The 22104-nt window shown below is 40.4% G+C and overlaps 1 protein-coding gene across 1 annotated transcript in view; it reads right to left on the bottom strand.

The window, feature by feature from the left end:
* Positions 1 to 22104, bottom strand: part of ADGRL4 (adhesion G protein-coupled receptor L4) — a 96617-nt gene that overhangs the window by 32533 nt on the left and 41980 nt on the right. Inside the window, exons 3-7 of the mRNA XM_074961460.1 lie at positions 11435 to 11587; positions 3249 to 3404; positions 2632 to 2702; positions 617 to 796; positions 346 to 529 (exon numbers count right to left, since the gene is read on the bottom strand). Coding sequence (XP_074817561.1) covers positions 346 to 529; positions 617 to 796; positions 2632 to 2702; positions 3249 to 3404; positions 11435 to 11587 — 744 coding nt within the window. The remainder of the gene's footprint in view (positions 1 to 345; positions 530 to 616; positions 797 to 2631; positions 2703 to 3248; positions 3405 to 11434; positions 11588 to 22104) is intronic.

Raw genomic sequence — 22104 nt, 5'->3', positions numbered from 1 at the left:
TACAATGATTTGCTAAAAGATAACTGCCACTTTGGTCATGAGTGAGGGTTGAACTGGGAAAACTTCAGAGCTGAAAGCATGATCCGCTACATCATCCCTCTAAGAACCAAGCTAGATCTTCAGCTTGTGCACCCGGTCTTACCTTCATTGAAGTCAATCGAGTTAGCTGATTTACATCAGCCGAGCGTCTGGCCCAAAATCTGTAGGTGTTTTTTGGTTGCTCATACAAACCAAAATCTGTGGGGTTCCCGTAACACTACTTTAATCTCAACAGTTTATACTGAAAAAACTTCATAGTGTAATTCACATCTAAAGTATCACTTACATTCATTTTCTTTTTCTTACCCATTTCACTTGCATTAACATCTAGCTGTGTTGTCTTTTTGAAGCTCTGTGACATGAGCAGCGTTGCCTGTTCCGCAGTATGCATCAGCTTAGTGAGACTTGTTCTCCTGTTATCTGTAGGGAGTGCTTCCCAAACTGTAATTTTTTCCTTTTGAACAAAATTGTTCACGGTGTTAACAAAAACCTGTCAGTATAAAAATATTTTTGAGCACAAAAGCCTTATGCTATTTATAAAAGAAAAAAATACAATAGTAAGGCTCAAGTCACTTACATTAATAGTCATATTAGTAAGTGCTTCCTTGTCAGAAATTGTGTTATTCATGGTACTTAGTGATGGGTAAGATACAGATAATGCTTCCACATATGAAATCACATCTACAGGTGAAAGTTGTCCTACAGTGTTCCTATTGATTTCTTGCAGGAAAGCCAAGGGTTCTTTTATAGTCCTAATCTGAAAGAAACAGGAAATCAGTATACTTAGGAGATTCCACTGGCAATTCAACCAGCAAAGCCACAACAGGTGACTTTTTGAGAACACAAGAGTTGCACAAACCATGGGGAAATAAATTAAGGATTTGTGTGAATTAGTGAATAAGGGCCAGCTTCTGCACCCAAACAGGGCACAGCAGGTCAGTGGGTCTACTTATGGAGCTACTCCAATTGATTAGGCATGCCAGAATTTGACCAGGCAAATAGACATGGTAAAAGTATAATACATAACCAGCATACCGTCTTAATTTATTTTGACCAGTATAACTCAGTTTTATTTAGAATAATGCTCCATTATGTACTAGTAAATGTTTTGTTGCATATTTTGTAAAAATAATTAAGTCTTAGTAGTACGGCAACTTACCTACAGCCTCTTCTGTTAAATCTTTGCTGAGAGGTGGAAACAGATAGCCAGTTTTTTTAAAAATGAGGACTATAAAGCAAATTACCAAAATTCTATTGCATTCTTAATCCTCACTGCTAAGGGCTGAAAACTATTAAATTACTTCCCTACTGAAAATATTAATATAAAATAATTAGATGGAAATGTTTGTACACAAATGTTTATAGTAGTAATGGGCTGAGACGATTGAGATCTGGATCTGTATGAGGTTTAGGCTAGGGTTCTGAATTCAGTGTCATGGCTGAATCAGAGAAGGGTTTCAGATTTCCTGGCACTGAAATCCAATGAGATTTCATCCCTAAATAGTAGAAACTTAACGAGATCATCCAATTTGGTGAGATTCCTGTGACCTCAAAGGTGAATATCCCCTGAGATAGTGCTCTCGTGAGATCCGGACTTTATCGTTGGTTGCATCCTAATGGAACTGGAAAACAGGCCTCTTCCTGTTTTTGATCTAACTCAGAATCAAAACTACAGGGGTAGGTTCAGATCCAAGGGCTCAAATTTAAAGCATTAATTTTTCTTCAAAATTGAGATTCAAGGTTTTGACTCAGTTTAAACACAGGTTTAAAACCCTAGTTTAAATACAGGTTTAAAAACAGACAGCCATTCGGTTTTAAGTTCAGATGTTGTACTTATTCTGTCTTCTCTACTTAATTTACAGTAAGCATGTTAATATAATGTATACCTTAAAACTGAAGAAATTAAACCTCTTATGTTAAAAGACTGGGTTCTTTTAAATCTGATCATTGAGGCAAACTGCTTGAGATAAAAAGCAAACACGCCCATGGTGATTCACTTACTCAGTCAAATCAGAAACAGATAGCCTTGCGGACTCACCAGTTTATTTAATTTGCTGTTTGAAATGTAAGCTTCTGGGTAAAAATCTGGTTCCCCAGTTCTTTCACATGCAGCCTAACACACAGTGTTTTGAAGGAGAGAAAAATATTGGTACCCAAGTGTATTATTGCTCTATTTTATATTTTGTCACTTGCCTTCACTGCCTCTATAAATTATCTTTCTAGGTTTCATTCAGAACAAACAAATAGCTGCATATAATTAAATGTAGAAAGGTGTAATTTCAAGAATTTGCCATTCAGAAACTGTTGAGTGATTACCACACTTCTGAATTCTATGCAAAACATGATTTAGTTCACTGGAGATACAAACAAAACAAAGCTTGCAGGCAAATTAACACTGCGATTCAAATACATAACCCATTTCAAATAAGCTGGAAGTATTAAAAAGACTTCTATATATATGCTTATGTTCAATTATATCTTCTTCAACCATTTGTTAAAAGCGCCTCAATAGATATTATAATCGAAATAACAGTTTTAAAAGAGAAAAAATAAAAGAATTTGTAAATTAATCTATAAACCATTGCTACTTACTTCAGCTAATGTTCTAGTCATATTTTCAGTTATACAGTCATTATGTAACTTGCACTTTGCCTTTGGATTTTCTGTAGAAATTAAAAAGAAGACTAATCAATTACAGTATAACAGTTCTTATATAAGAAAACTCAAACCTCTACAGTATTTGGAACTTGCACATGCATATGGATCATTCACAAGCATAAACTATTAGGACCTGATTCTGACCTCACTTACTGGTTTGACTTTGCCACATTCTCTGCTGGTTTCAATGGGAGCAACTCCACTTACTTCAGTGGAGTTTTGCTAATTTACACCAGCAGAGAATTTGGCCCATTGACTCATTGTTTACACTGGTATGAGTGAGAGAAGAAATTGGACTTGTACAGTTTAGAATACACATCAACACAATGTCAGGTTGGGTCTTCAATACAGAACAGATTTCATCATATTGTTCAGTACAAATATATTGCTAAGAGTACATCTCAATGATATTCTTAGAAAATGTAGGTGTGAGTGTCTTGCCTCTTTTTCATGTCTGGCTGATTAATCTAACTGAAGATAAAGAGACACTGGTGGGTTTCTCAGAAGATGTAGTTCTATAATAACACATAAACCTTTATAATATCATTTACCTTGGCAGGAAGTGCCATCATTTGGCTTAAACTGTAATTTTCCTGTGGATGGTTGATAACCTTCCTTACAGGAGCAGTTATATCCTCCATCCACATTTTCACATTTCGCATGATCTCCACAGGCAATAGTTACTGCTTCACTGCACTCATCTATATCTGCAAATATTGTGAGAAATTGAATTTTTTATTAAGTATTTAAAGACTAACACTTGCTGCCTTGTTGATAAGTTATGCATACAGCAATTTCACATCAAGATTTCACAAAATAACATTAAAGAAAAAATAGCAAAAAGCTAAAAAAGCCAAATTGAATGGCAAAGACATCTGCTAATTATATCACTTAGGGTTTGGGACAATAAAGCACAATTAAGCATCTCTTTAATATTAAAAATATTCTTCAATAAGAGACTGCTGATTTTTTGCACAGCTATAACAACTTCTTTGTTGTTGAAACTGAACTGAAAAAACCTTCTTGTACATATACTGTATTTTTCATGTTTTAAAGGTGAGTTTACAAGTTAATTCAACAATATCAAAATACTAGACGATGTATGATGAAAATAATCTAAAACCTAATTTTTCTACATATCATACTAAAATAGATTGTACTACCTTATTATTCAGTTAGGAAAGACAGAGGAAACTGGTATACACAGCCTTTTGATTTAAAATCAATGCTTTATTATTTTAGTATTTAAAGGATCAATTTGCCTGTCTGGTTAATCTAATATTAAAGTCAAAGGCTCTTCAAAGTGCTTGACTTGTCTATTTTATCCACATTTAAACTTAATTTCCCTACAATTGATGATTCCTTCCTAATTAATTTGGGTAGGTAAGTTCAGTAATTCAATTAACAGAGTGAGAGTGGGTCAGAGAATTAAACTGATGAATTGTTGGAAGGAACGCTGTGAACTGATGGATTTGGAAAGGCAGGGCAAAAACTGATTTGATGCATGGGAAAGAGGGTCTTGCATTATATCGACTGACTGGGGATAGCGACCAAAGAATTCAACTGACACACTGAGTCTTGGAACTATACTGAGTAATTGTGAGCAGTGGGGTGGGGATCTGAGAAATTATGTACTGGGGGAGGAGGGAAGAACTGAACAGGCTGGAAAGAGGAAGGACCAAAAAAAGAATTGATTAATTTGTAGTTAGAAGCAAATACATGTATAGATTTAGAAGAGGAGGGGCTGAGAATTGAATTGAAGGCTTGTGGACGTGGAAAACAGAACTGATGATCTGGGGAAGGGGCCAAAATTAAACTGGTGAATTGGGGATAACTGAATACATTGGACAGGGGTTGGGGGGAAACAGTGCTTGTGGGAGAGTGCAAACATTGATGAATTGATTGAGGGGCTCATGCTGATAAGAGGGGCTTAGGAGAGAACAAGTGAAGAATGGATGGGGGGACTACAAAATAGGCTTTTAGTTTTGAGGAACTGATCATTGGTTTTCAGTGCTGGTACTGTTTAGATTAGAGAGTGGATTTCTGGTGACAGTGATTCTGTGAGGCAGAGAATGTGTGAGGCAAAAATGGGTAAGAAAAAGAAGAATGACTGGATTTGGCACAGAAAGGGGAGAGTACTGATAAGGAGGAGTGGGAATACATTTGTGGAAAGTAGAAGTCAGGGTATGTGGACTAGAGAGAGAAGGGAGAAATTCAGGGAATAAAGAAGAATGGGAGACATTTGGAATTGGAAGGAAGAGAGAAAGTTAGGGAGGGGTTAATACAATAAAAAAGAAATATTAGAAGAACAGAGGAAGCAGAACAATGAGAATGGAGGGAGAAAAAAAGATTTTACTTGTCTGAGTGCGGGGAGGGAGGCAAAGATACATAAAGGCATTTGAGGAATACTCAAAGGGTTTCTGCTTTTGGTGGGAATCATTTGTTGGTAATTTAATAGAACATAATTTGCCAATGGCAAGCATGTCTGGTTAAAAAAATCAGATAAATGTTTTAAAAAAATCTTTTGTACATGGAATTGTACATGGCATTTGAACATTTAATGGAGGAGTCTAATAACCATCTCACCCCACTTTTTTTTATTGCTTTGTCCACGGTCCCCCACAGCCTCCTATCTTCTACTGGTTTCGACTGAGGCCTTCCTAGACAATTACAGGGTGCCACAATCACACTGGAAGGCATTAAGAGTTATCTTGAAAGATCAAGTGTGAGACTAAGTTGCTGACATCTGTATTATGTTGATAATTCATTTCTATACTTAATTAACAAATATTGAGTCATTTGACTTCAGCATATGGGCTTTTGCATTATTTATATCTGAATGGTTTTTTATGACCTGCCTGCTGAGGTGTCAACCATGTCAAATCTCAGTGGATTGATAAAAGTGAGGAAAACAAAAAGAGAAGTACCATGTGAGATATTCTTACACAAAAGGTAAATCATAATCAAATGCTGTCATTTGAACTCATGGGGCCAAAGACACTAGTCCCGGCATTTAAATAATCCATTCACATCAATTAATTGGATGGCTCTTTTTTGGAGCATGTAAATGTCACTCAGTGTCCCACTACTGTAACATAGATGCACTTGGATTAAATTGAAGAGCCAAGGGTGAGAAAACAATGACAACACCAGTCTGCATAATGGTTCCACAGATGAGCCTCACCTCCAGGGATTTTCTTGGCCTTCTCAGCTATGTAGAGAAGGATGTGTAAGTCCTAACAAGATCTCCAGCATGCAGCTCATTGTGAAATATCAATAAATGACAAACTTCACAACAACCTGAAATGCCTGATTCGAATGTGTGCTAAAATAATCTATTAATAGTTTGATTTATAACAACACTTATAAAGTTGGTATTAAAATCAATAGATGACTAATAGCAACCTTCCTTTCCTAAAAATTATACCTCCTAGAGATGTGCATAAATAATTGAACGTATTCGAGATCATCATTGCTAAGTATCAGGTTGCTATGTCACTTACCATTACAAGTTTTTCAAGGTTATTATACTTGTCTTGCAACATATGATAATTTGTTTTTCATAAACCCAAATCATTTATTTGTCATTATTAGGTATTTATATAAATTACCTTTCCTTTCATACTGTTGTCACATATTAGTTGTAATGGAGACCTTAATGAGGAAGCAGGATTTTAAAAACAGAAGTGGAAGCTCATGGACAAGGCATCAAAGATGCTAAGGACATACAAAACGACTGAGGAGTATATACAAATAGTTTATCTGCAGCTAAGTTGTCTATACTGAATGAATTTATATGAAACCTAGCTAATAGAGTGTTTACTGGAGAAAATAGTTACTGGAGTAGATAATTAAAGGTACTGATCACCTTCACATTTTCTTTAAATCAATATGATTTGCAGGTGCCATCAAGGATTTTACTACCATTTCAAGGTAGATTGTATGTTGCTTTTAAAAAGGTTAACAGTGTCAATTTAAGTTTTCTTCTGTACTTTTTGCAGGGTTTTGAGGGGGTCATTCTATTTTAGATGAATATGCAACTTTAGACCACACAGGAGACAACAGCTTGTCAATGCTTTTAGAAAGTGATCCATTTCCACCTGAGGTTTATAGCTAGGAGCCCATTCATTCTCCGATTATCTACAATCGGAGCAAGTTTGGGCACCAAAAGCCCAGTCTTGTAACTCTAACTCACATGAGTAGTCTTTAGTGAGAAGATTCATAAGTGATGGTTGAAGGACTGGGCCCTTTAACGAGAAGACCATTTGCCATGGCTCAGCAAGGAACCCTCCCTTTCAGAAAATATTCAAAACAAACTCTGGAACTGAGCTTCGAAGCCTTTATAATAGCTCTGAACAGAAAGAAATTTTAAAGCAAAATCCCCCAAAATAACACCACGAGCACCAGTTAGCTAGCATGAAAAGAGATGTATAACTTTTTATTATCTTTCTGCTTTTTTGTCACTGCTCGTTTACTACAGCAGGCAAGATAATTCCAATTAATATAAAGGTAGTGAGAATGGTTATTATGTTCAGTCTTGCCAACTACGGGATCATAGCTATATTTCTTTGATTCTTCATCAGCCAGTCAAGATAGCTTGATGTCTCCATTATAAATTATGCTTATTATTAGCTTGTAGGGTATTGAAAAGTCCACTGGTAAAGGACCAGATGTTCCTTTCGGTTCTGTACTGTGGAGGGGAGCAATGTACACAAAGTGGATTCCAAATTGTCCTAAGAAGGGCATATGCAAAGTGATAACAGCTACGTGGCATAATGCCATATCCCTGCACAAACGGCATTCTAATGTGCTATGACAAAGAAGGGCATACGGCCAATCAGCTGGGGGAAAAGTCAGGACCCGAATGCAGAAGTGCATGCTTGGAAGTATGGTGCAACTTCTTCCAGAAATTGTGATGCAGAGATGTCAAATTCATTCTGGACAGGAAAAAATTCTATTTTTGACCCCTCGGGCTGGGGTTACAATTTAGGGCTCCATTTCCCCATTGACCCACAGCAGAACATTCACTAATATACAAAGATCAAGGGTGGAAAATGGCTTTTATGTAGTAAATAAGCTTATAATTGTTATTTAGCTTATATTGAGCATCACAAGCGGGAAAATATCCTCATCTTCAGGACCACCACTATTTCTACTTTGCGGTTTTTTCATTCTCTATTTTCCCTTCTCAATTTCTCTGTCCCTTGTCTTTGTGACTCTCGTCCTTTCTTCCCTCTGTTTTTCCTTCTCTACAGCAACCTCCAGTTTTCTTCTCCCTGTGGGTGTTATCATCACCCCCTTCCCTAATCTATCTGATATAATGATCAGCCATGAAAAACTTACCACTGATATGTAAAGTGTCATCATTAGATATTAGAGTTAACAGCCCAATTAGATTAATGGTGGGGAACTGCCATCTCCCAGAACCAGTGTTTCAGGCTATCTTTAGACCCAGGAATACAACATTGCATCAGTTATGCTTGCTTCACATTTGAAAGGTTAACATGAAATCCCAGATGGATAGAAACTTTTTGTTTGTTTGTTTAAAGAAAGCTTAGATTGTGCAAATTCAGAATAGTCCTGTGGCACCTTATAGACTAACAGACGTATTGGAGCATAAGCTTTCGTGGCTGAATACCCACTTTGTCAGATGCATGTAGTGGAAATTTCCAGAGGCAGGTATAAATATGCAAGCAAGAAGCAGGCTAGGCAAAATGAGGTTAGTTCAATCAGGGAGGATGTGGCCCTCTTCTAGCAGTTGAGGTGTGAACACCAAGGAAGGAGAAACTGCTTATGTAATTGGCGAGCCATTCACAGTCTTTCTTTAATCCTGAGCTGATGGTGTCAAATTTGCAAATGAACTGAAGCTCAGCAGTTTCTCTTTGAAGTCTGGTCCTGAAGTTTTTTTGCTGCATGATGGCTACCTTTAAATCTGCTATTGTGTCTAGGGAGGTTGAAGTGTTCTCCTACAGGTTTTTGTATATTGCCATGCTGCTTTTACAGATCCAGACTAACACGGCTACCCTTCTGATACAAATTCAGAATGTGTCTTGGGGCCACATAAATACATCAAGTGACAGCACTGTCCTAGTGCAAATTAAGCAGCTCTGACTTGTACAGCATAGCCAACACTACTAGATTCGTATTATAATACTGGTGTCCACTCCAGACATATGGCACTGCCTGCCACCTAGGTACTCCACTAGGGTGCTATTGTCCGTGTGTAGAAGACATGTCTGAGACCTCTCCCCCCTGTAGCAGATCCATGGGTTACAATGTAATCCTCTATGGCTTCCTCGATAAATTGCAAAACTGAATTTATTTATTTTGTACCTGTATTTAATGGCATAATATGCCACGAGGTTATTTTTGTTTTGGAACATGTCAACTCCATCCACACTGATTTGCACAAAAGAAGAGGAAAGCCGACAATCAAGGACCACTAGAGGATTACAGTAGAATGTCTACACTCTGAAGAGCAGGGAAAAAAGTTTATTATTAATTTATAATACCTTAGGCATGGAACAGGACCCCATTGAGCTAGGTGGTGTACAATCACAGAACAAAGAGATGGTCCTTGCCCCATCTAGATATTTACAATCTAGGACAGAGGAGGGCAAACTATGGCCCGCAGGCCACATCTGGCCCGTGGGACCCTCCTGCCTGGCCCCTGAGCTCCTGGCCAAGGAGGTTCGCCCCAAGCCCCTCCCCCGCTGTTCCCCTGTCCCCAGCAGCCTCAGTGCACTGCGCTGTTGGTGCAACGCTCCGGGCGGCCGGGCAGCGCAGTTGCAGAGCTGCAGCCTGACCCAGTGCTCTGGGCAGTTCGGCTGTAGCGCCACCAGCCACTGGTGCTCCAGGCAGTGCGGTAAGGGGGCAGGGAGTAAGGGGGAGGGGTTGTATAGAGGGCTGGGGAGTTGGGGGTGTAGATAGGGGTTGGGGGGGTCAGAAGGCGGGGAACAGGGGAGTTGGATGGGGAAGGGGTCCCGGATGGGGCAGTCAGGAAGGAGGGAGGGGGTTGGATGGGGGGCAGTTAGGGGCAGGGGTTCTGGGGGCAGTCAGGGGACAGGGAGAAGGGGTGGTCAGATGGGGCAGGGGTCCCGGGGGAGCCGTCAGGGGGTGAGAAGTGGGGTGGGGTCGGATAGGAGGCGGGGGCTGGGCCATGCCTGGCTGTTTGGGGAGACACAGCCTCCCCTAACCGGCCCTCCGTACAATTTTGGAAACCCGATGTGGCCCTCAGGCCAAAAATTTTGCCAGGCCCTGATCTAGGGTACGACTGCTTTGAAATCAGGAACTTCAGCATGTGTAGGCATATCCAAGCTAGCTTGGATCTAGCTAACTTGAATAATAATAGTGAAGCTGCAGCAGCACAGATGGCAGCATGGATTAGCCTCTTGAGTACATAGCTAGCTAGACCAATGCTAGCTCAGGTATGTCTACACATGCTTTAGTCACACTTACGGCTGCAGCGTAGACATAATCTTAGTACAGGAAAAGGGACAACAGATGGATATAGACAGACAAATGTAATAATAAAAAGTAATCTTTCTCAACTGGCAAAAAAGTAAAGCAAAGCTAGGAACAGTCAAGTAAAACAACTTTGAAGACATGATTTCTGAAGCTTATGGTAAAAATCAAGACATCTTATAGAAACAGGTAATTTTTACAGCTCATTGTGCTCACAACATGAATCCCAGATAACCTCAGAACAGATTCACAGCAACATAGTAAAATGGAAACATGATATCAGGATGTGAGAAACATCAATGAAATTTTGACTAGATCATTCTCTAGCCTAATATGCAACTATTTTGCTTATATTTGGAATGGTAAGAAAAGACAGACATTGTCAGGACTGTCAAGCTTTGGAGAGAGATATCTGGAACTAGATATAAATCAGCCCAAAGATGATATACCTGTGTAAAGAGGCAGTGGATTTATTGCTTGTTTTCCCATTCCCAAAAGATTATCACAGCACAAAAAGAAAATTACCAAAGGATTGAAAAAAAGAGAAATAGTTACAATTCTTCCAATGAAGGGCAATCCTTAAAGACTGCACAATTGTTCAGAAATAATATTTTCCCAGAGAACATTTCCTGTCTTGTAATCCTAAACGTGATACATCAAACTGCTACAGAGGTAGAAACTGAAGGACTGCACAGAAGGTAGGGTAGATACTCATCCTACTCACTATCTTAAACCAGAACTGAAAAGAAGAATCAGTGAGGGATGAAGGGCTGTTTGGAATATTGCCCAGAGTCTGGTGCTGAGGTGTGAGCAAATTGAATGTGGCTGGGACAAACCCTAAAGGCCATTCTGCTGGTCCAGGATCAGTGGATTGCCTTGAATTCTGACCAAATCCCATCTGGCCCCTGCCAGGCCCATTGTGTTGGTAGAGCCAGGAGAAGGTGGCATAAGGTGGAAAGAATGTGGGCCACCATTTGGCCTTAGATCTACATTCCTATATAAAGCTACTGCATTCAGGTTAAATCCTGAAGTTCTGTTGAGGTCAATGGGACTTTTGTTGAGTAAAGATATTAGGAAGAAGTCTTTAGTTGTTGAGACACAGGGGCTTGAACTGGAATACCAGGTCTGTGCCACTCTGAATTATGGGAAGCTCTCATCCAAATTGCACAGATCAGGGCACCTGAATTTCTTTTACTGGATTTCTCTAATTAACAGGATGCATAAGAAATAAGTGACAATTTAAAGCTACCTGGCTGACATTATAGTAACTTACCCACACAAAAGGTTCCATCATTAGTTACAAACTTCTCTTGACCACTGCTAGATCTGAAACCAGTTGCACACATGCAGTAATAACTCCCCACAGTATTGGTACAGTTGGCGTTCTCTCCACAAGGTTGTGTAGCATTTTCACATTCGTTATCATCTGTCAAGACACAAATTACATAAACATAATTTTCATTTGCCAGTTAAATAAAATAATGGTTTAATCTGGACTCCAGTATTTTTTATTTATCGATGTTGAGACTGACATGCTGATTATTTGTTTAACACTGGCCTCACAAATGCCAAGGACTTAATCATGCTCAAAGCCACATAGGTATCCAAAGTAAAACCAGCCATGTATTAGAGGAGAACAGAAATGCTTGTACTAAACTAATGTTCTAGCAGGAATCCCCACTTCCAAGCCACATATCAGGTCAGATACGCTCATGTTTAGAAGATCTGCAAATAGAGACCTGGTGTGATGTCCTGGGTCTCAAACCCAGGCCTGAGAGTGCCCAGACAGCTGTCGCATTCTCACCTCCACCCAATGTCTGCTGAAGGCTGGTGGGTTGAGAAGCTAATAGGACAACAGCCTCAGCCAAGGCACCACACACAGGTGCCTGGACTGGAGGATTGCCAAGCTCCACTGATTGGTTCAACCATGCCACGTAAGCCAGAAGGAGGCATAGGAAGTTGTCTGAGCAATTAGGTGATTCCCTGTTGCTGCTGCATTGGATCCTGCTTGTGCCTGATTCCTTCATTCTGCACCCAACCCTGTTCCTGATTCCTTTTCTGCTCCTGGCTTCCCCCTGCTTTTGTTCCTGCTCACCACCATGTTCCTGCTCTGTGCGGGATCTTTGCCTCTCTTCCAGTTCCTGTCCTCTTGCCTAACTTCTGACAATCAGTTACCAGTCCCAGCTCTGGCTCTGGTAATTGGCAGTTGACTCTGGTGCTGACCCTTGACTTTGTTCACTGACCTGGACACCTGCTGTACCCACTAGACCTGACTTCTGCTCTGATCTTCAGACAGTTGTCCCAGTCCTCAACATGTGGATGGTGTCCCGAAATCCACATATGGAGGATGGGCCATGGGCAGGTGCCAAAAAAATGTGCACAGATATACAGTATATTGTTCTCCACTTCCATCCTTCTTGAGATTTTTTGGAAAAGAATGCATTATCTTTGCTATGGAGCCTTCTCTCCTTAGGGTCCTTGGGACAGCGAATGCCAAAGAGCAGAGGGCTTCTGCCAGGGGCAAGTGTCCTGACCTAGATAACCTTCATCTCCCACAAATTCTGGAGGATTCACCAACTATAAAGGCAGGCCCACTGGTATATTTCAGAAGGGGGCCAACACATGCTCCTAATGGAACAACAGGGAAAGAACTTCATAAGGGTATCTTTCTGAAGATTACCCCTCTAGACACCTTTCTTGTGGGTTTTATCATGGGGGTGAGGGAGGAGAAGGGGAATGATCTAAGTGATTTGACAAAACATACTAAGAAGCCAATTGAATCAATACACACAATACAATTATTTCTTCTATATTCTTCCATACACACTGCATTCTGGATGTTCTATACAATTAAATAATCCTCTGACCAACTTTAGGGAACAGTGCAAAACCTTCCTCTTCAGTAAAGTATATCCACTATAGCAAGAATGACACAACACTGATACCTCCATCCACTCAAATGTTCCTCCCAAAACTCCCCCCCAAATCCTGAAGCAAAAGAAATAAATTAATCAAGCAAGAGCTCCCCAGAACCAAAAAATACTCCAAGAAGAGTTTTTCATCCTAAGAGAAGGAGGCCCTGGCTATTCTCATGAAGTCCACTAGGGACTTTGCTCTTTCTGTTATATGGAAGATGCTCAGAGCCTACAATGATGGGGAGCAGTATAAAACCCTAAGATATAGCTACTAATTGCAGAAATATAATTATATTAAGAGGCATGGTAGCAGGGAGAAAAAATGATGGCAAGTGTTGCAAACCTAGACTGTTCTCAGTGGTAGCAGATGACAGAACAAGGAGTAATGGTCTCAAGTTGCAGGGGGGGAGGTTTAGGTTGGATATTAGGAAAAACTTTTTCACTAGGAGGGTGGTGAAACACTGGAATGCGTTACCTAGGGAGGTGGTGGAATCTCCTTCCTTAGAAGTTTTTAAGGTCAGGCTTGACAAAGCCCTGGCTGGGATGATTTAGTTGGGGATTGGTCCTGCTTTGAGCAGGGGGTTGGACTATATGACCTCCTGAGGTCCCTTCCAACCCTGGTTTCTATGATTCTATGAAATAAGGTGTTTTCAGACACAGGTGCCAGCAGATAAGGACGATACCAGTGTGCCAAATGAGTTGTGAGAGTGGCAAGAATAGAGTGAGCTGACATTTGTAAGGCTATAGCAGGGACAAATTTCTGCCTTGTAACTTATTCTGAACCCCTGGAATAGCTCTTGCACAGGGACCTTTTCAGATGTAAAGTTAATGGGAAACCCTTTTACTACATGTGATTTAACACACCTTTCAGTTAGTTCACAGTGCAAATGCCACTCAGGAACATCAAATGGATTTACAACATTCTCCAGGGGACTTTGGGTCAATGCTAATGAATGGATTACACTCATTATAACTAATATTGTAATTTAATTTAATAAGGAATCCAAGTGTAAAAGCAATTTGCTAATGTATGTTAACAATATTTATTTTATGGCTTTAGCAGCTGTACTTCTGAGAAAACAATAGAGAAGGGTGTGTGATTTGGCTCTCACTTACAGAACACTGGTGTACACCCGAATTAACTGCAGTGAAGTAATGGAATTGCATCGGGGGAAAACTGGTGTAAATGAGATCAGAATCAGAGCCCAGAAACTAATATTTTAAGATATGAGTACTTCATGATCTGTGGCATGTTTCTCACTCCAATGACAAGCATGCTAGAGTACATGCCATAGAAAACTTTAACCTTCACGTTGTTTTCCTTTAGAACTCACCCTCTTGGGGACAATGACTGTGACAATGGAATTGCATTTTGTGTGTGTGTGTGTGCGCGTTTGGTGATCTTGCTCAGCATGACCTATGACTGTGATGCACACTATCCATTAGAATCCTAGCCTTTCAGCTGAAAAAATCAGTGTGGCTATGAGTGCGCCATACAAAGTCTGCTATTAAAATCGAAAACTATTGTGTTGGGGCAGGCAATGCAATGGTTTCTAGAAGATAAGACGCAGTGGTTTTCGAAAATGTAGGGTGGAACCCTTGGAAGAACAGAAGCAGGTAAGAAGACTGGCTACATGGAGATTTATTCAAGGCTAGGGGGAAATAGGGCTGAACAGACAGAGGTCATTCCATTTTGTGAGTGGAAAAAACAAAAACTCCTGCCTGTGTTTTCTAGTGTCTCAGACATAAGAACGGCAGTCCTGAAAGCCTGGCTGTATGACAGCTCTCAAGTGGCCCAAACACTTGAGGAAACAAATCTCTTTTTTAATCACCCTACAAGCCTGGCTTGTTTTCATTCATCTGGCCTGACTAGCTAATGAGCACAGAATTTTAGGTTGCTTACACAGAGGCATCGCAGGAACTCCTTACAAGGAAGATCATAGAATCATAGAATCATAGAATATCAGGGTTGGGATTATGAGAAGATTATGAGAACTAACTTCCCATATCACTTAACGTCAGATTTACATGGATGCAACTCCATTTACATCAATGGTTCTAATCCTGATTTGCTCCCGTATCATCGACAGCAGAATCAGGCCTGAACTATGTATAATTTGATCCACATGTCTATGAGGGTCCTAATAACGGTGTACAAATATTTGAAGTATCTCAGTACCAAGGAAAGAGAGAAACTATTTAGTATTGAACCTACAAGTGCTGACGTGATGCACAGCAGGAAGCAGATGACTATTGCTCTCCAGCACTATCTGTAAATGAAGGCTATGACTATGTACAAGCGTGCAGAGAAGTAAGTCTTAAGCCTCTTGTATGTTTCCTCTTTACTCTGCTGTAACAGTCCAGGTAAAATGAAGTGTAGGATATAACAAGACAGAAAATGTGTGTGTCTAATGACATATAGGAGTTAAGTGTGAGCCTTAGCATCCTTGAAGACAATGGACTATGCACGTGCTGTTAAGATACTGGATTGGAGCCAGAGTTTACTGGATTGGAGCCAGAGTTCTGAGCTCCTTGCAGGATAGAGCTCCTAGACCAGAGGAATTTGGTGGTCACACTGCATTGTTTTCGTTAATGCCTGATAAAATTCACCAATTGTTCCCTGCCATGGTCATTACCTTTCCCTCATGCTTGCACTGTGCAAGATAAACTTTTCTGATGTGGGACAAGGCATTAGAAATAGGAGTAATAGGAGAAACTATTACTATTGGAGTTGGGGTGGTCATTTAGACTTGCGCAGAGTGGGTGCAAAATCAGAATGGCAGCATTTTACAACATTTTGCATATCGGTCAACAGTGACACAGGGTGTGCAGTAGAAAATTAGGCCAAACATGACCTTAGCCATCTCTAACCTGGCCACCAACTCTGCTTTCAGGAATACATAAAGTTTGACATAATCTAGATTGGAATGAAAGAAACCTCAAAGTCATCTGAAATGAAACCTAGCAATTTACATGTCAAACACAAGCAAAGCGAGCATCTGAAGTGCTAATATGATATCAATGAAGACTTGACAGTAAACTTTCATTTAGCTTTTCCTACAAGCTCAGATTTCATATATGTGAAATTTTGAGTAGACCATGCCAGGGATATAATTTAGTGGACCAGGTCCTGCTCCCATTGAAATTAATGGCAAAAGTATCACTGACATCTGTGGAACAAAGGGGATGCTTGCTATGGAAAAAAAAATCACTGAATTCCTGCAAGGGACAGAAAGGGGATGTGTTTTCAAGAAAAAAGAAATTTCACATAAACTTTGAATTGTCATATTTAAGTATTCTGCTTGACTTCACAAAAATATTTAAAAATCACTAACAACAAAACATATTTTTCAATTCTTTTTATAGTCAAGATATTGAGCTACTGTATAAAAATATCCAGTGTGAAGCCTAGGAGTTTAAAGATGTTTTCCAATTTTTACATAATTTATAATGCTATCAAATTTGTGGTTTATAGGGAGTCAGACAAAAATCAGGATTTATAGATTAGATAATCTCTAACCCCTTCTTAAACAAACTTGTTTAGCAATATGGACAGAAAGAAGGATATGCTAAATGATGAACAGGCATATGAGCCATTTGCTTTGTTGCTGCATAATCTAATTATGACATGTGCATGCACAGTAAAACAACTGCTGGCAAAAGAAACCCATGAAGCATTGCAGGCAATATTTCAGGAATGCAAACTGAAAATCAAGGGAAAGAAATGACACAAGCGAAACAGGTATTGTTTAAAGATTTTTTTTAAATAACTGAGGAATAAATATGAATGACTTTTAGAAACAAGAGTGGTCAAATTACAAGGGTAATTCTTGTGCCTGAATGGTAATGTGTCATTCCAATCTATTTGATACACAAGATGTTCACAGAATCGCTGATCAGTCTTGAATTCATTTTTTTAAGCAGAGTTCTATAATATTTGGTATGCACTCAAATTGTTATAATTAAATATCACAATGGGAGGAAACCATGAATAATTTGTGACTTAGTTACAGGAAATTAGGTTTAGGTAGCCCAAAGACCAAAAAGGACTGTACATGGGGGCATGTACATGTGTTACTATAGGGTAGGGTGGTTTTTTTTGTTATAAGTGTAAAATAAAAGTGATTATACATGCTGGTCTCAAAAATACAAAGATAATGGACATCTATTTTCAGAGAACACTTTATATTTTATGATGCATGGGCATATTTATAGTCAAACAAAAATCCAGTCAGTTATTGGCCAGACTCAATTTCTCGGCTAGTTTACAGGCTATATATAAAGATGTTCTAAAAGAATAGGTCTGAGACACTGATGTGCTTTTACTTGCCCGCTGCATTTTGAATCGGGGTGATGTTATTTCTGTATGAACAGTGCATGACATTAGTTCATGAATTAGTTTTTGGATTAGAATTATAGGGTCTAATCCAAAAACCACTGATGCCAAATATGTGTCTTTCCATTGACTTCTGCAGGCTGTGCATTGGACCTCCCCACCCGCAACCCCATAGCTTGTACAACTACTGTTAAAGAAAAGCTATAACTATGTCTTTCAATGCAGTTATGAGAAAGTTTTACATACGGAACATTTCTTATGCATGAACTCTAAATTGTGGATGAAATACAACTTTTGGTTTAAAATAATAACTTATGTGTCTTGATGCCACCATGTTACTGAAAAATGCATCGTTGTGCTATTCAGCATGACTTTAACAATCTGAATTTATAGTACAAAATTCTCCATCCCCATTCCACTCGATATTTCAGTTTCTCTGGCATTACCCAATTTTAGTGCACCATGGAAACTAAATTACAATCTCCAATATGGCTATATTGGAACTATTACAGTTACAAAATGATATCACTGGTCAGTAATATGGCAGTAGCTAAATAGAAGCCCCTGAAGTGCCAACCCTAGTTTAAACATATGGTTTGATTTGAAAAACCCTTTTCATTTTTTTCTTGAAAGAAAGCATGAACTTTCTGGGGGGAGGGATAGCTCAGTGGTTTGAGCATTGGCCTGCTAAACCCAGGGTTGTGAGTTCAATCCTTGAGGGGGCCACGTAGGGATCAGGGGCAAAAATTGGGGATTGGTCCTGCTTTGAGCAGGGGATTGGGCTAGATGACCTCCTGAGGTCCCGTCCAACCCTGAGATTCTATGATTCATGGCAGTTAGCCAAGCAAAACGACTGCCTTCAAGGATTTTCATTAAAAATTAGAGAAACTCCATGATAAACTTTGTTACAGTGAGAACAGCTGGTTAGCCAAGGAGTCTCAGGTTCAGACCTGGCATATTAGGCCTTAGCCAGGAAGCAATGGCATTATTTTTCTTATTAGAAATTTTGAAATGAACCACTTTCATTTTTTAAAGAGAGAGAGAGAGAGAGATTAATACTTTTGTTCTCCCCCAACCACAAAATATTTCTACAACAAACTCAGTCTTCTTGGACCCACCCATAGCAAGCCGCTTGCTAAAATGATGCACTGAGTTTTAAAAATCAACAATTGAACAGGCACAGTAGCTACTTGCCATAAAGGCAGTTACACATTTGATGTTATTATGGCTCATAAGATACACAGCTCATACTGCTGCTAATGTTACGCTCGCACCTTTGTCATCAGACTTTCCTCCCTCCCCGTATCGCCTTAAAAGAAGCAATTAAAACAGAGGATCAGATTGAGCCCTGATTCAGGCCAGCGTAAACCAGGGTCCCTGGTGGTCAAAAACCTGTCAGGATGGTTGTGACAGCACAAGCCTGGGGACTAGCGTGGAACCATCACAGTCTGAAAAATGGACAGCACTGGCTGGGAAGGGAATGTAGCCAAGGTGGCTGGGGAATACACTGATTCATTGCATTCTGCTGTTCTCCTTTGACAGCAGCCTCGCCTGCTAGAGCTCCTGAAAAGCCTCTGGGGGAAACTTAAAGCTGACCTTCTCCAGCATAACCCCCAAGAGAAAGCAGTGGTTGAAGTGCCTCACTTAACCCCTCAAAAGCAAGGAAATGAAGGCTTCCTGTAAAACAAATTCCAGTGCTACTCACCCTGCTGTGCTTTGCCTGTCTAGAGGTCTCAGAACAGCGAGCGATCTTACATACAGTGCTCATGTGCTGCAGTACAGTATATCTACAGTTGTAAGAGACTGACCCGAGGATGGCAATCTGCCTTTCTTTTCTGCAATATGTTACCATTAATGTTAATTTAACACAATTTATTTATGATTCTTAAAATATTCAGCATTTAGGTTTGGTTCAAATCAGCAGGAAAGAGCAGATGCTTAGATGAACCATTTGAGACTGCAAAACTGGGCTGGAAATCTCATTAGGATTAATGTCTTTCATAATGGGCCTGATTCATCTTTGACCTCTGGTGCCTTTGCACCAGCTATGCTGGCACAAAGGGAATACACAGCAGCCACACAGCTGCTATGGGAAATACCTGTGCCTCTTTCCCGCTGTGCTTTCATGGCTGTGCACCTCCTTGCAAGAGTTTATGGCACTGGAGATGCCCCAGGCATTCTAATAGCATGCTGAGGTCTTTTAGGCGTGTGGGTATAATGGTTCCACATCCCAGTTCCAAACTAACCCCGGAAAGCCCTGGAATCAGTGAGGCACAAGTCTGCCCTCTCAGTCCCTGCACCAGGCTCTGCACTGATGCATGGGCAAATTGAGGCCAGTATTTCTTGTGCTTCTAGCTGAAAAATGGGGCTGCATATTCCATGTAAACAGACTCTGAGGTCCTGGTTTGAACCTTGAAGTGCAAAGCAGACCCCACAAATGAAGGACAGTGGGGAGGAAAAGGGTTACACTTTTTTGAAACCAAAAAAACATTCAGGATGGTTTATTCAGAGCTTGGGCAAACTCTGGAGAGGTTCTTATGTTACCCAAAAAGCTTTCCTCATTATTGTTTGTAAAATCAGACATTAAAAATTAAATGTGAAATGCATTTACTATTGGGATAAATGCTAGTGATGAGAAGTGTCATTTGCTTAGCTGCACAGAACAATGCACTTCTCCAATGTGTGTGGAGTATCATGAAAAGAAAATCTATAATCTGTGATCATTCATATGTGGAGAACAGATTGAAAGAAAAAGAAAACATCGTTAAAATGCTACTCCTTGACTGGAAAGAAAACATTTACCCTGCAAAGCATCAACTGGGACTCAAGAAGAAGAAGCAGGTTCTCAAATTAGTCAGGTTAGAGAAGGGAAAGTGAGCATGGGTATGGGGGGGAGGGAATTCAATCATTTTAGGATCCATGTGAAGTCTGGAACAACTGCGTACGATCTCACTGTTCCCACACAGAGAGGGACATGTTTATTTAGCAGCGTCCTGGGCACTGTCACTCCTCTTCCCTCAGAAAGTCCCGTGAATGTGTGTAGGGGAAGGAGATGTGTCACACCCTCCCCACCTTGGCATGATTCACCAAAAATGTGTGGAGGTCTGCAGCACTGTAGTGTTGAGGGTGGGGGTGGCAGGAATCTCAGAAGCAGCAGTGGACCGGAGAAGACTCGGTAGCCCATCTCCTTTACAGCTGCTTGGAAGCTTATGGGTGGTTCCAGAATTCATGTGAAGAAACAGAGTCCACTGCCTGTTTCACTTAGGTGACTCCTAGCCCCCTCCCTGTTCAGAACAATTTGAGGAAAACTTCACGAGCGGACATCACAGAGAATTCCTCCCTCTGCTGTGAATTTTCCCACAGGAGGCGGCAACTCCCCCCACCCTCCAGGAACCCAATAGCATTGGCTGTTCTATGAATTCATCACAAAGCAAGCAGAAATTTGACTTCAATGGCATTATGTTAATTTACACCAGCAGAGCATCTGGTCCGGTGAGATTGTTACGACACAGACTGAAAGAAGAAGAGAGAGTGACCTGTTTGTAAAAGCTTAGTTATAACAGAAAATGATGAGTCACAAATAAAATTGAAATGCTGGCAGTCCAGGTTAGCAGTGAGTTGTCTGAATTCTCAGTCTGTGACTGTGAGGAATGGATTAGTTCTCTGGAAAATGGGCTGATGGAGACTTGACAAGAGGAGATGAACAATGATCCAATTTCTACTGAGCAGTCACATGCATCTTCTATACCTGAGTAGTTACAAATACACTGAATTTATTTGGAGAGGATGTGAGCAAGTGAGACACCGTCATGCGTGTCTAAACATTTTGGTCCCACACCAAAGATTACAGAAAAGAACACAACAGCAAGCAGTTTGATTTTAAAAAAAGAAGAAAAGTTTATGCTCTGGGCAACACTCTCCCAAATTTCCAGACCCTGATCACCACCAGCCAGGAAATGCATCACAACACTCTGGCTTACAAACCCTGTCATTGCAGTGTGGATAAACAAGTTTATACCTTGAATTAGGCAGACATACCTACAGCTTTATCTTACAAGCTATTCATAACATAAAACAGACAACAAAGGGCTTGAGATAAACAACACTGCATTAGGCCAACATATATACTCACATTTTGTTTATATAGGTTCAAATACTGGAGTCCTCAGCCTGTCGACATTAGGCCCAAATGGCAGCAGAAACTGCCCATTTCCAATTTGCAGGTGGGAGCTGGAGTGGGAAGCACTGAGGAGAATTTCACAACTCCTTGCCTGCTAGGAAGCCCCCCTCAGGAGCACGGAGGGGAGTTTTGAGCGGGACTGGAGTTGGGCTGAGACCTAACTGTACTCTAACCATGCGGTATGAAATGGACTGTGCTCCCTGGCTATAATGAGCTATATGGGACTACTCACATGCATAAAGTTAGGCACATCCTTGCATACACTGCTGAACTGGGGCCTACTGGACGCAAGGGAAAACCACATTCTGTTCTGGTTTGGTCCATTATAGAGTTAGAGGCCAGACATGAAATTTGGATCCAGAGTCAGGTGGGGATTCTGAACTCCCTCAAAGGATGGGGATGGGTGTTTGGATTTAGCTCAGGCTCATCTCCACTGAACTCTGAAAAAAAGAGCATTTTCTTGCATGAACTGCACTATCACTCCCCCCAGGTGATATGATGTGAAATGGCAG

The sequence above is a fragment of the Natator depressus genome, chromosome 8, assembly GCF_965152275.1.
Source record: "Natator depressus isolate rNatDep1 chromosome 8, rNatDep2.hap1, whole genome shotgun sequence".
NCBI lineage: Eukaryota > Metazoa > Chordata > Testudines > Cheloniidae > Natator > Natator depressus.
Note: the sequence above shows the minus strand (reverse complement) of the source record. Positions and strands in the feature narration are given on the sequence as shown.